At 46.2% G+C, this 13,566-nt stretch overlaps 1 protein-coding gene across 50 annotated transcripts in view; it reads left to right on the plus strand.

The window, feature by feature from the left end:
- The window catches only part of SGSM2 (small G protein signaling modulator 2), a 46,079-nt gene that overhangs the window by 16,390 nt on the left and 16,123 nt on the right, over window positions 1-13,566 (plus strand). For all 50 annotated transcript variants that reach the window (XM_084985426.1, XM_084985433.1, XM_084985427.1 and 47 more), the window contains 3 exons: window positions 12,313-12,475; window positions 13,002-13,163; window positions 13,428-13,495. In XM_084985426.1, the coding sequence (XP_084841552.1) occupies window positions 12,313-12,475; window positions 13,002-13,163; window positions 13,428-13,495 (393 nt within the window). The remainder of the gene's footprint in view (window positions 1-12,312; window positions 12,476-13,001; window positions 13,164-13,427; window positions 13,496-13,566) is intronic.

Consider the following 13,566-nt stretch of genomic DNA (forward strand, 5'->3'; position numbering starts at 1 on the left):
GAACTCCAGCACCACTTATTGAAGGAATTGTCTTTTCTCCATTTAGTATATTCTTGCCTCCTTTGTCATAGATTAGTTGATTGTAGGTGCGTGGGTTTAATTTTGGGCTTTCTATCCTGTTCCACTGATCTATATGTCTGTCTTTATGCCAGTACCATATCGTTTTGATAACTGTAGCTTTGTAGTATAGTCTAAAGTCAGGGAGCCTGATTCCTCCAGCTCCATTTTTCTTTCTCAGGATGTCTTTGGCTATTCTGGGTCTTTTGTGCTTCCAAACAAACTTTTAAGATATTTCATTCTAGTTCTGTGAAAAATGTCCTTAGTAATTTGATAGGGATTGCATTGAATCTGTAAATTGCCTTGGGTAGTAGAGTCATGTTGATAATATGACTATACTTCCAATCCAAGAGCATGGTATGTCTTTCCATCTATTTGTGTCATCTTTGATTTCTTTCATCAGTGTCTTATAGTTTTCAGAGTACAGGTTTTTTGTCTCTTTAGGTAGTTTTTTTCCTAAGTATTTTATTCTTTTTGATGTGATGGTAAATGGGATTGTTTCCCTAATTTCTCTTTCTGATCTTTCATTGTTAGTATATAGAAATGCTGTTGATTTCTACGTATTAATTTTGTATCCTTCAACTTTGCCAGATTCATTGATGAGCTCTGACAGTTTTCTCGTAACATCTTTAGGATTTTCTAAGTATAGTATGTCATCTGCAAACAGTGATAGTTTTACTTCTTCCTTCCCAATTTGGATTCCTTTTATTTCTTTTTCTTCTCTGATTGCCGTGGCTAGGAGTTCCAAAACTATGTTGAAGAGTAGTGGCGAGCGCAGACATCCTTGTCTTGTTTCTGATTTCAGTGTTAATTCTTTCAGCTTTTCACCATTGAGAATGATGTTTGCTGTGGGTTTGTCATATATGGCCTTTATTATGTTGAGGTAGGTTCCTTCTATGCCCACTTTCTGAAGAGTTTTTATCAGAAATGGGTGTTGGATTTTGTCAAAGGCCTTTTCTTCGTCTATTGAGAGGATCTTTAGGTTTTTATTTTTCAGTTTGTTAATGTGGTGTATCACACTGATGGATTTGCAGATATTGAAGAACACTTACATCCCTGGGATAAATCCCACGTGATCATGATGTACAATCCTTTTAATGTATTGTTGGATTTGGTTTGCTAGTATTTTGTTGAGGATTTTTGTATCTATGTTCATCAGTGAAATTGGCCCATAGTTTTCTTTTTTTGTGGTATCTTTGTTGGTTTTGATATCCGGGTGATGGTGGCCTCATAGAATGAATTTGGGAGTGTTCCTCTGTAATTTTTTGGAATAGTTTCAGAAGGATAGGTGTTAGCTCTTCTCTAAATGTTTGATAGAATTCGCCTGTGAAGCCATCTAGTCCTGGACTTTGGTTTGTATAAAGTTTTTTAATCACAGTTTCAATTTCAGTACTTGTGATTGGTCCGTTCATCTTTTCTATTTCATCTTGGTTTAGTCTTGGAAGATTGTACTTTTCTAAGAATGTGTCCATTTCTTCTAGGTTTTCCATTTTATTGGCATATAGTTGCATATAGTAGTCTCTTATGATCCTTTGTATTTCTGTGATGTCTGTTACTTCTCCATTTCTAATTTTGTTTTGAGTCCTCTCTCTTTTTGTCTTAATAAGTGTGGCTAAGGGTTTATCAATTTTGTTGATCTTTTCAAAGAACCAGCTTTTCATTTCATTGACTTATCTATGGTTTTCTTTGTTTCTATTTCATTGATTTCTGCTCTGATCTTTATGATTTCTTTCCTTCTGCTAAGTTTAGGTCTTGTCTGTTCTCTCTCTAGCTGCTTTAGATGTAAAGTTAGCTTGTTTATTTGAGCTTTTCTTGTTTCCTGAGGTGGGCTTGTATTGCTATAAACTTCCCTCTTAGAATGGCTTTTGCTGCATCCCATAGGTTTTGGAGTGTCATTTCTTTGTTGTCATTTGCTTCTAGGTATTTTTTAATTTCCTCTTTGATTTCTTCGGTGATCCATTGGTTGTTTAGTAGTATGTTGTTTAGTCTCCACATATTTGTGTTTTTTGCAGTTTTTTTCTTGTTGATTTCCAGTCATATAACATTGTGGTCGGAAAAGATGCTTCATATGATTTCAATTTTCTTTTTTCTTTTTCTTTTTTAGTCTCTTTTCCATTTCTACTCCAGCTTTCTTTTGATTCCCGTTTGCATGGGATGTTTTCTTCCATCCTCTCACTTTGAATTTGTATGTGTCTGTAGAGGTGAAGTGGGTCTCTTGGAGACATATATATGGGTCTTGTTTTTGTATCCATTCAGCCAGTCTATGTCTTTTGGTTGGGGCATTTGGTCCATTTACATTTAAGATAATTATTGATGTGTATGTCCTTATTGCCATTTTATTAACTGTTTTGGATTTGTTTTTGTTGCTCTTTTTTCTTCCCTTCTCTTCTTCTCGCCTTTTGTGGTTTGATGACTGTCTTTAGTGTTGTATTTGAATTGCTTTTTCTGAGTTGTGTGTATATCTGTTGTAGACTTTTCATTTGCAGTTACCCTGAAGTTTTGATATAGGAGTCTATATATATTTGAGATTGTCTTAAGTTGTTGGTCTCTTAATTGCAGGTGCATCACCAGTGTCCTGCATTTGTACCCTCCTCACGATTTCTGATTTTGGTAGCGTATTTGTGCATGGATGATTTCCTGCCTTTACTGGTGATCCTTGTCATTTGTAGTATTTTTATTTCTTTCTTTTTTTTTTTTTTTTTTTTTTTTTTTTTTTTGTCTTTTCTAGGGCTGCACCCATGGCATATGGAGGTTCCCAGCCTAAGGGTCTAATCAGAGCTATAGCCACCAGCCTATGCCATAGCCACAGCAACGTGGGATCTGAGCTGCATCTGCGACCTACACCACAGCTCACGGCAACGCCAGATCCTCAACCCACTGGGCGAGGCCAGGGATCAAACCCGCAACCTCATGGTTCCTAGTCAGATTCGTAAACCACTGAGCCATGATGGGAACTCCTAGTATTTTTGTTTGTGGCCTTTTCTTTTCGGCCTAGAGAAGTTCCTTTATCATTTGTTGTAAAGCTGGTTTAGTGTTGATGAATTCTCTTGGCTTTTGCTTATCTGTAAAGCTTTCGATTTCTCCTTCAAATCTGAGTGAAGGCTGTGTTGGGTAAAGTAATCTTGGTTGGAGGTTTTTTTTCCTTTCATCACTTGAAGCATATTATGCCATCCCCTTCTGGCCTGCAGATTTTCTGCTGAAAAAGCTGCCGATAACCTTATCAGGGTTCCCTTGTATGTCATTTGTTTCTCTTCCTTAGCTACTTTCAATATTTTCTCTTTAATTTTGGTTTGATTAATGTGTATCTCAGGGTATTCCTCCTTAGGTTTATTTTATATGGTACTTGTGCTTCCCTGGATTTGACTGAGTGGTTCCTTTCCCATGCTAGGGAAATTTTTAGCTATTATCTCTTCGAATATTTTTTCTGTCTGTTTCTCTCTCTTCTCCTCCTGGCACCCCTATAATATGGATGTTGGTGCATTTAACATTGTCCCAGAGTTCTGTTAGACTGTCTTCATTTCTTTTCAATCTTTTCTCTCTTCGGTTCCGTATCAGTGATTTTCACTAGTCTGTCGTCTACCTTGCTTATTCGTTCTTCTGCCTCCTGTGTTCTGCTCTTGGCTGCTTCTGATGATTTTTTTTTTTTTCTAGTTTGTCTTTGGTCTTTTTAGGGCCACACCCATGGCATATGGAGGTTCCCAGGATAGGGGTCGAATTGGAGCTACAGCTGCTGGCCTACATCACAGCTCACAGCAATGCCGGATCCTTAACCCACTGAGCAAGGCCAGGTATCGAACCTGCAACCTCACTGTTCCTAGTTGGATTCATTTTCCACTGCACCATGACGGGAACTCCCTAATGATTTTTTATTTCAGTTACTGTATTTTGCATCTCTGCTTGCTTAAGTTTTAAATCTTGTATTTCTTTGCTCAGTGTTTGCTGTACATTATCAATCTTTGCCTCCAATTTATTTCCAGTGTCTTGCATAATCTTCAGCATCATCAGTCTAAAGTCTTTTTCCTGGAGGCTTATAATCTCCAGATCACTTAGCTGTTTTTCTGTTTTTTTTTGTTTTTTTTTTTTTCTGCTTTCTTATCTGAGTTATAGTTCTCTGCCTTTTCATTTTCATAGATTTTTGGTATGGTCTCCTTTTTGCAGACAATGGAGTTGTAGCCTCTGTTATTTCTGATGTCTGCCCCCCTTGTGGCTGAAGTTGGTATAGGAGCTTGCTGTAGGCTTCCTGATGGGAGGGACTGGTGCCTGCCCACTGGTAGGTGGGACTGATGTACCACATCTTCTTAATCCATTCTTCTGTCAGTGGACAGTTAGGTTGTTTCCATGTCTTCATTATTGTGAGTGGTGCTGCAATGAACATAGGGGTGCATGCATTTTTTTGAATGAGTTTTGCAGATATATGCCCAGGAATGGGATTGGTAGTGTTTTGTTTTTTGGTGTGGTTTTTTTTTTTTTTTTTTTTTTTTTTTTTGCTTTTTATGGTCGCACCTGTGGCATATGGAAGTTCCCAGGCTAGGGATCAAATTGGAGCTGCAGCTGCTGGCCTACACCACAGTAACACAGGATCTGAGCCACATCTGCAACCCACACCATAGCTCATGGCAATGTGGGGTCCCTAACCCACTGAGTGAGGCCGGGGATGGATTGTGCATCTTTACAGATACTCATTGGGTTCGTTACCACTGAGCCACAACGGGAATTCCTGGATCATATAGTGGGTGGTTCTTTTTTTTTTTTTTTTTTTTTTTTTGGTCTTTTTGCCATTTCTTGGGCCGCTCCTGTGGCATATGGAGGTTCCCAGGCTAGGGGTCCAATCGGAGCTGTAGCCACCAGCCTACGCCAGAGCCACAGCAACGGGGGATCCAAGCCACGTCTATAACCTACACCACAGCTCACGGCAATGCTGGATCCTTTAACCCACTGAGCAAGGCTAGGGACTGAACCCGCAACCTCATGGTTCTTAGTCGGATTCGTTAACCACTGCACCACGACGGGAACTCCATATAGTGGTTCTATATTCAGTTTTCTGAGGAACCTCCATACTGTTTTCTGTAGTGGTTGTACCAATTTATTTTCCCACCTACAGTGAAGAAGAGCTCCCTTTTCTCCACACCCTCTCCAGCTTTTGTTATTTGTAGTCTTATTAATAATGGCCATTCTCACTGGTGTGAGATGGTATCTCATTGTAGTTTTGATTTGCATTTCTCTAACAATTAGTGATACTGAGCATTGTTTCACATGTCTGTTGGTTGTCCATATGTCTTCATGTGTTTTTTTTAATTGGAGAAATTTATATGTTTATATGAAAGTGGGTGGTATCTAATAGGGAAAATTAAAGATACAGGAAAGAGAAAGGTTGTTTGCTGGAGTGATATCCTTGAGGTGAAAAGGGCTGGGATCCGGCACACAGGTTGAAGGGGTGGCCTTAGAGGGGAGCACAGCCAAACTGTTGGTAGGTACCAGAGGGAGGGCGGGGATGGGCACAGAGTGCAGGGAAGAAGGGCACTAATGCTCTTGGATCACCTTCCGTGTTCTGGATGCTGGGAGGAACCTTGTGCACCTCTGTAGATGCTGTTGCTTTCAGTCCCTGAACATCCATCAAGGCAGGACCTGTTCCTTCCTTCCTCGCAACTGAAGCTCAGAGAAACTTAGTGGTTTGCACAAAGTCAAATAGCTAGTAAGGAACCAGGGTTTGAACCCACTTTCTGGCTAAAGGATGGGTCCACTTTTTGAGCAGTGGAGCCTGGAGGTAGAGGCCATTGAGGAACTGGCCCTCATGGAAACATAGCTCAGGTCACCAGTGGACTTACGGTGTCCAGAGATACTGTGGGAGACAGTGGGTCCCTTGCTGAGCTGGGCAAGACTGGGCAAGGCTGCAAACTCTGCCCTGCATCCCTGGTGGGCAGGAAAGATGGATCTGTGTGGTATGAATTTCATTTCCCTCACCTGCTTGGTTCAGGAATTTCAGGGCAGTGCTTTCTCCTCGCAATGAAAATCTGCCTGGGAGAGTTGCTTTCTTGTTTTAGGGCCTTGAAAAAGGCTGAATGTTGTCCCCCTGCTTCCCCTACAATGCTGAAGTAAACAGTAAAAGCATCATCAGAGCAGGCTGAGGGAAGATGTACCCTAGTTACCATAGAAATGCTCCTTCTGCATGGAGGCAGTCATTATGTATCCCTGGGGAGAAATAGTGGACCAGGGAAGTGGGGAGGAGAGGGAATGATGCCTGGCCACACCTCTTTCACTACAGGTGAAACATTGACTTCCTCCATTGGCAGTTAGAGGAAGTTCCATTCTATAAAGAGGCTGTCCATCCTACCCATTCCTTTATCTCCAGGGAGGCTGCTCCTCTCCTGGAAATCTTCATTCCACCATCCAAGCCATTTAAAAATTCTGTTCTGGAGTTCCCGTCGTGGCGCAGTGGTTAACAAATCCGACTAGGAACCATGAGGTGGCGGGTTCGGTCCCTGCCGTTACTCAGTGGGTTAACGATCTGGCGTTGCTGTGAGCTGTGGTGTAGGTTGCAGACGCAGCTGGAATCCCGCATTGCTGTGGCTCTGGCGTAGGCCGGAGGCTACAGCTTCAATTCGACCCCTAGCCTGGGAACTTCCATATGCCGTGGGAGCGGCCCTAGAAATGACAAAAAGACAAAAAAAAAAAAAAAAAAATTCTGCTCTGGGAGTTCCCACTGTGCTGAAATGGGTTAAGAATCCAACTGAGTGGCTCAGCTCACTGCAGAGGCATGGGTTTGATTCCCAGCCTGGAGCAGTGGGTTAAAGGATCTGGCATTGCCACAGCTGCGGTGGGAGGTCATAGCTGTAGCTTGGATTTGGTCCCTGTGGTGGGTGTGCCATTAAAAAGAAAAAAAGAAAGAAAAGAAAAAAATTCTGCTCTGAGGAGTGTCCCCCCAAAACTCCAGGACCAAACCAGCCACCTGTGGCTAACTGCTTCACCTAGCACTTTCCTCACTTGGAAACTGAACTCCCCTGTTGCACAGATGGCAGCTGGCAGAGGTGGGGAGCAGGGAACGCTTGTCATACCTGCCTCTCCTATTATCCACCCCTCTTGGCTCAGAGTCTTGGCCCCAGCCTTCAGGTCAGGCTGTGCTAACTCTGTATGCTGTGTCCCTCTATCTTAGCCAATTGACCTAATTCTCTGAAGGCCATTCAGTGGGTCCCCCCTTGACCAGGCTGGGCTTGTCTAGGCCTCTTGGCTGCTTAGCACAGTTTAAACATGGATATGCATCTGAGGGTGGAGTTGTTTCTGAGGCTCTCTCAGCTGATTGTGGATCCTTCTCAACCACTGCTGTTTCCTGAGCAACCATAGCTTTAGTCCATTCACCTAAGCTTGTCCTAGCATGCTGAATCATCTCTCTGGTTCCCATGGCTACCCTGAGCTGAGCTCAGATGCTCCTGTGGGGGTGGGGAACCAAGCTGATCTTCAGACCTTATTTACTGATGGAGCCAGTGAAGGGGTGGGTACCCATGGATAGACCCAGTCTTTCTAGGTTCTTGAGTTTCAAGTCACCTCCAGGTTGGAGAGAATCTCTGGCACCCTCTCATGATGGAATTTGGTATCTGGGTTGGATGGTCACCTACTTCATTATTATAATTATTATTTTGAAATGGTAATATATTAATGTAGCTCAAAAATCGAAACTATACAAAAGGTACACTCCTTTCCCTGCCCGCCATTCACCCACTTACCCTCCACCTGTCAGTTCCTACACTGGTTACCATTACCACGTTTGCTTCTCTGCACACCTCCAGATTTTTTTATCCTACTTTAAAAAGAAATTATATTCTTTATTTACCCTGCCCTTTTTGTAATGAAAAAGGTATCATGCAGACACATACTGGTGTGTCTTTTGCTTTTGGAGACTTTTCCATTCTGACTTCTCATTCCTTTTCGGAGTGGCATAATATTATACGGTATGAATATACCATGTTTCTGTCCCCCTATTGATGGCCAACAGGATAGTTTCCCATCTTTTGCCGTTATAACTAAGCTTGCAATTATATCTGTAGACTCGATTCTTAGAAGAGGCGTTCCTAGTCAGAGGTTATTTGCAATGTTGATAGATAGTGCCACATTGCCACCAGAGGGGGTCTTACCAATCAGGCCACCCTCCAGCAAGGTCAGAGAACATTTAGTAACTTCCCAAGTCCCTTCTGTCTCTGCCTACTGATGTTTCTTTTCCCTGTTCTACCCTGGACTCCTTGGAATGGTTAAATCAATAGGTAAGGAGTTTGTGGGAGGAACCCTATAGGATTCCATGAGCACTTGTGGTCTTCAGTCCATTTAGCATTTGTCAAGCCCCATATCTTATTAGACTTTAGGGGTATGTCAGAGACTGGCGAGGAGAGTCCCAGGTCATTCCAGGCTATAGTTCCCAGCTTTTCCCCAGGAAGATGGTGCCAGACCTTGTCGGGGAAGGGAGATGCCCACAGCAAGGTGCTAGAGTTAAAATTAGTTCCACTCCTGCCCACTCAGAGTTGCAGTTCCCTGCGCCTTGCTGTCAGTGGGATAGAATAAAAGTTGAGAGGGTACCCTGGGCATGGCTCCAGAGCCCCCAAAAGACCAAAGTGAGGAGTGAGAGGATCGGGCTCTGCTCATGGCTGTTTCTGTTTCAGTTCATTCGCCCAAACATTTACACCCCAACCAGTGACCATAGTATTGACTTGTATCAATTAATAGGTGGTTTTTCTTATATGAAATGAGCCAGATGACATCAGGGCTGTCTCTCCTCTCTCCCAGGGAATGCAGAGCAGCTTTGAGCAGTGCTGGGACCCACTGGAACAGGGTCTCCTGACCCTGTCCATATCATGGCTGAGGGACCAGGGCCCTGACTGCTGAGTTAAGAGGGAGATGGGTTTGGCTGACTTGGTTCTTTGGCTGTGATGGGCGTCTCCTGCCAGGGCCCTCCACCCTGGCGGTGGGGTGTTAGTGGCGGTCTGGACTTCAGTCTGGAGAAGAGAAGAGTCACTGGCCTCTGTGTGGCCTTATCCCTAGGGAAGGGTGCTTGATGGTCTGTGAGAGTCCCTGGGGAGCTGGGCATTATTTATTGCTGATGGCTGTGCAACTGCAGGTCTGAGTGTGGTGTTTACACTCAGAACTGAAGTAGGGAGAATGGGGAGGGGCCAGGGGGATCTTTATAGTTGTATCTCTTGAGTGTTGATCAGTGTAATTGTTTGCTTCTGCCCCACCAAAAAGTTTTACAGCATGGTTTTAAAATATTCTGGGGTCAGACACCTCTTTTAGAAACTGAAAGCCAAGGATCCTTTTTATCCAGAAGAAAAAAAGCACTCAACTAAGCATATGGGAGCAAACTGAGTCTGTGTGTGATTTTTTTTTTTTTTTTGGGTGGGGGGTGCTCTGGAAGGTCCAGAAGCCCATCCACAAACCCTCTTAGGGTAGTAGTTCTCAATTATTATTATTTTTGGCTGTGTCTGCTTCATGTCTGCAGCTTGTGTTTCTGGGCCAGGATCAAACCCGAGCCACAGCCGTGACAATGCCAAATCCTTAACCCACTGCACCATTAGAGATCTCCAGTTCTCAATTATTAGTAGTGTTATTATTATATTATTTTCTTGCCTACACTCTGCACACAGTAACATTTTTCATTCCACGAGCTCATTCTCTGTGGGGCCAGCCCTGTGGGAATGGGGAAGGACTAGAGTAGTTTGAGCAGCAACTGGCCAAGGAGCCTGTAGAACTGGGTTAAGAATGCCTGGCATACAGGGTCATTTACTCTGCTTAGAAAGCAGAGAGTTGAGAGGGATTTCTTCCTCCCTAGACATTGCCTGGCACCTTGCCTGGTTTTCAGAGAAGGAATTGAGGGACCATGGAGTGACCGGAGGTTCCAGGCGTGCTGGGGCTTTTGTCCATCTTCCGTACTTACAGTAATTGCTACAGAGTGCCTCTGCTCACCCCAGAGAACCCCAGTGCCTGTGCTCAGAGGCTGCCTGGCAGGGAGGGTGAGGCCAAGCTGCTGCCTGCCATCCCCGCATCCCCAGGCTCCCTAGCCTGGCTGCGCATGCAGTCACCTAGGGAAAGTAGGAAGGCTAATGACTCATTATCCCAGCAATTAGTCACATCACCGAGGCACATGATTCCCTGCAGGATTGGTGCCACCTGCTGCCACTCTGGCCCTGTTCAGTGCTGCTTTCTCCTGCTCCGATGGGGAGGGCCACCCCAGGAAGTGGTCACCACCTTCCTCCAGGTGTGGACTTGTAGCTGCAGCAGCCCCAAGACAGACAAAAGGGTCACTCGCTTGTACACCCCAGGGACACACAGGATCTCCAGGGCCAAGGGACACCCATGGAGGGGAGTATGTGGACACTTAAACAAAGATTCCCCCACACTCCCTGTACACCTGATCCCTGCGGATATACCTGTCAGCGTACACTTGTGCTCACAGGTGCATGAACACACCATGAAGGAAAGGCTGTGCCTTGTGAAATAAAGTCCTTTGAGGACTGAACAGTCCTTCCTTGTTCCCTGCTTCCCCTGGCATGCTGTCACCAAGCTGGCCTCCACGTTGGCCCCAGGGACTCTCCTAACTCTTGATGAAGTGCAAGAGAGAGCCAAACAAAGCTCTTTTATAGGACAGCAGTGATTGTCTGTAACAATGAAGGCAGAAATCAGGTGAGAGCCTCTGTTTTCGGTGATTATTTCCTAACTCTAGGTTTCATATTCTTTATTTTTTATTTTTTTTTTAGGGCCACACCCATGGCATATGGAGGTTCCCAGGCTAGGGGTGGAATTGGAGCTATAGCTGCTGGCCTACACGACAACCACAGCAACGCCAGATCCGAGCCACGTCTGTGACCTACACCACAGCTCATGGCAACGCCGGATCCTTAACCCACTGAGCAAGGCCAGGAATCAAACCTGCATCCTCATGGTTCCTAGTCGGATTCGTTTCCGCCGCGCCACACTGGGAACTCCCAAGGTTTCATATTCTAACAACGCTAGTCACGGTAAACATGATCTGGCCTCAGTTCCCCTATTTCTACAAGAATGATACCTCCACCCACCTCTGGGGCAATCCATGATCCTCTCTTCACAAAGAGCTGAGGAGACATGGATTAAGTGCTTCCTGCATGAGGATTTTATGTACTTCATCTCATGTAACATTTCACACCAATCCTGAAGAGCCTTCCCCATTTCACAAATGATAAGACTGAGGACATCAAGCCACTTACCCACATTTCCTAGAAGTAGCAAGTGGCACCACACCTTAGACCTTGTTCTGATCCCTGGCTTCCAGCACAATCCCTGTAAAAAAAGTGGCTGTGAAGTGAGAGGAGACCCCTGGGCCCCCACCCCCAACACACCTAGAGGAGGTGAAAGGAGATGGGCCAGTGTTTGGGGCCCTGGGTCCTAGTCCCAGCTCTGCCGCTATGTAACTGCAAATCAGATGCCTTCCCCTTTCTGGGCCTTTCCTTACTTACCTGTAAAACAGTCAGCTTGGCCTCCATAATTCCCAAACCCCTCCTTCCCCCACACATACACACTAGTGTTTTTGGAGCCTGTGTGCTCAGGGCAGCTCTCCACCCTCCCCAACCAGGCCCTGCCTTCCTGAAGGGTCTGTGGCAGGCAGGATCCAGGCCGAGAGAGGATGCCTAGCCCCTAAAAACATGAATGAATGAAGGGAAGCCCTCTCTGCATGGGAAATAGAAATCTCTCACTCTCAGCTGCAGAGCTCATCAATAATTCAGGGCCACTGTCAGGTCTGATCTCTGCAGTGGCTTCATCAATATTTCAGCTCCTTCTCCAGAGCCTTGTTCCTTAGCAACCACATCATCCATGCTCTCCAGGAGGGTTGCTGGGCAGTATGCTCCCTGCGTCTTCTGTCCTTTAGGTGCTGTGCATGCTTGCCCTCATGGGCAGGGGGTCAAGGTGCCCACGCCAACTGGTACTGGCAGCTTTGGCCTTCAGAGCCCCAGGCAGTGCTGTATACAGGAGACATGTACATAGCAGGCAAGGGGGAGGAGACAAGGATGGTGTGGCCTGTTAGAGCCTCACAGGTCCACTCTGGGCAGGAGCAGGGGGACAGGGAGGAGCATCTTGGAAGGAGGTTAGGGTATATCATCCTGGCTGGCCTAAGCCTGAACCCCACCACCCAGTCCTAGCACGGGCTTGCCCTTGCCTCTCTGCTCTCCATAGGTTTGAGAAGGGAGTGTTTCTCACTGCCCTCCTCTTGCCCAGGTTCAGTTACTGGTTCCCTTTGTTGCCCAGGTGCGGTGGAGGCTTGCCTCCTACATCAGCTGAGGCGCCGTGCCGCCGGCTTCCTGCGCAGTGACAAGATGGCAGCCCTGTTCACCAAGGTGGGGAAGACGTGCCCAGTGGCTGGGGAGATTTGCCGCAAGGTGCAAGAGCTGCAGCAGCAAGTAGAGGGCAGGTAAGTCCTGGGCCAGCCTCCTCCACGCCTTCCTTCTACTCTTTCCATTTACTGTTTCTTGCAGAGCCCCTTAGGTAAGGGACCAGCCTGAGGGTGGGGGTTGACCCTTCCAGGCATAAGGCCCTGGTCCCCCCACCTCCAATCCCCCACCCAATAGCAGTCCTCTGGGTTCTCTTTTTTTTTTTGCTTTTTAGGGCCACACTCGTGGCATATGAAAATTCCCAGGCTAGGGATCGAATCAGAGCTGCAGCCGCAGCTGCCAGCCGACGCCACAGCTATAGCAACTTGGGATCTGAGCTGCGTCTACAATACCACAGCTCATGGCAATGCCAGATCCCCAACCCAATGAGTGAGGCCAGGGGTCAAAGCCGCATCCTCATGGATACTAGTCAGATTCGTTTCTGCTTTGCCACAATAGGAACTCCCTGGGTTCTCCTCTTATGGCACCAAACTCTGCTCCTCATGCCACCAATCTGGGGCTTGACCCCCGAAGCCCTCATACTCCTGGCCCACACTCTCTTTGCAGGAAACCCTTGGCAGGCAACCAGGAGGCCCTGAGGAGACAGGGCTCTGCCAGTGGGAAGGCCCCAGCCCTCAGCTTGCAGGCCTTGAAGCACATTTGGGTACGCACAGCGCTCATCGAGAAGGTGCTGGACAGGGTCGTGCAGTACCTGGTGGAGAACTGCAGGTGACTGCCCCTCCTTGGACCCACCCCTCCAGTGCCTTACCGCCCACTCTATTGTATAGTAGCATGTGCTGTCCCCCCCATAGCGCCTCAAAAGCATTAACCACATCAGACACCCCACAGAGCTCAGTCTTTGTGGACTCATTTCTTCTTGGTGACCGACATGAACTTGGTCCCTGTGAAGGATGTATTTCCTTGGTGAGCTCGATGGCTCTGGAAAGAGTCCTGGAGCCCTGGCAGTCACCCTGTCTCTCTCTCCCCTGGCAGCAAGTACTACGAGAAGGAGGCATTACTGGCAGACCCTGTGTTTGGCCCCATCTTAGCCTCTCTTCTAGGTGAGCCTGGGAGCAGAGAGGTCTATGTGGGGCAAGTGGGGACTCTGGGGCAGGTGCCAAGGAGGCAATCC

This window comes from Sus scrofa, chromosome 12 (genome assembly GCF_054392235.1).
Source record: "Sus scrofa isolate SSC_HxYL_T2T_F1_AM1 chromosome 12, Sscrofa_HxYL_maternal_Yorkshire_Landrace_v2.0, whole genome shotgun sequence".
NCBI lineage: Eukaryota > Metazoa > Chordata > Mammalia > Artiodactyla > Suidae > Sus > Sus scrofa.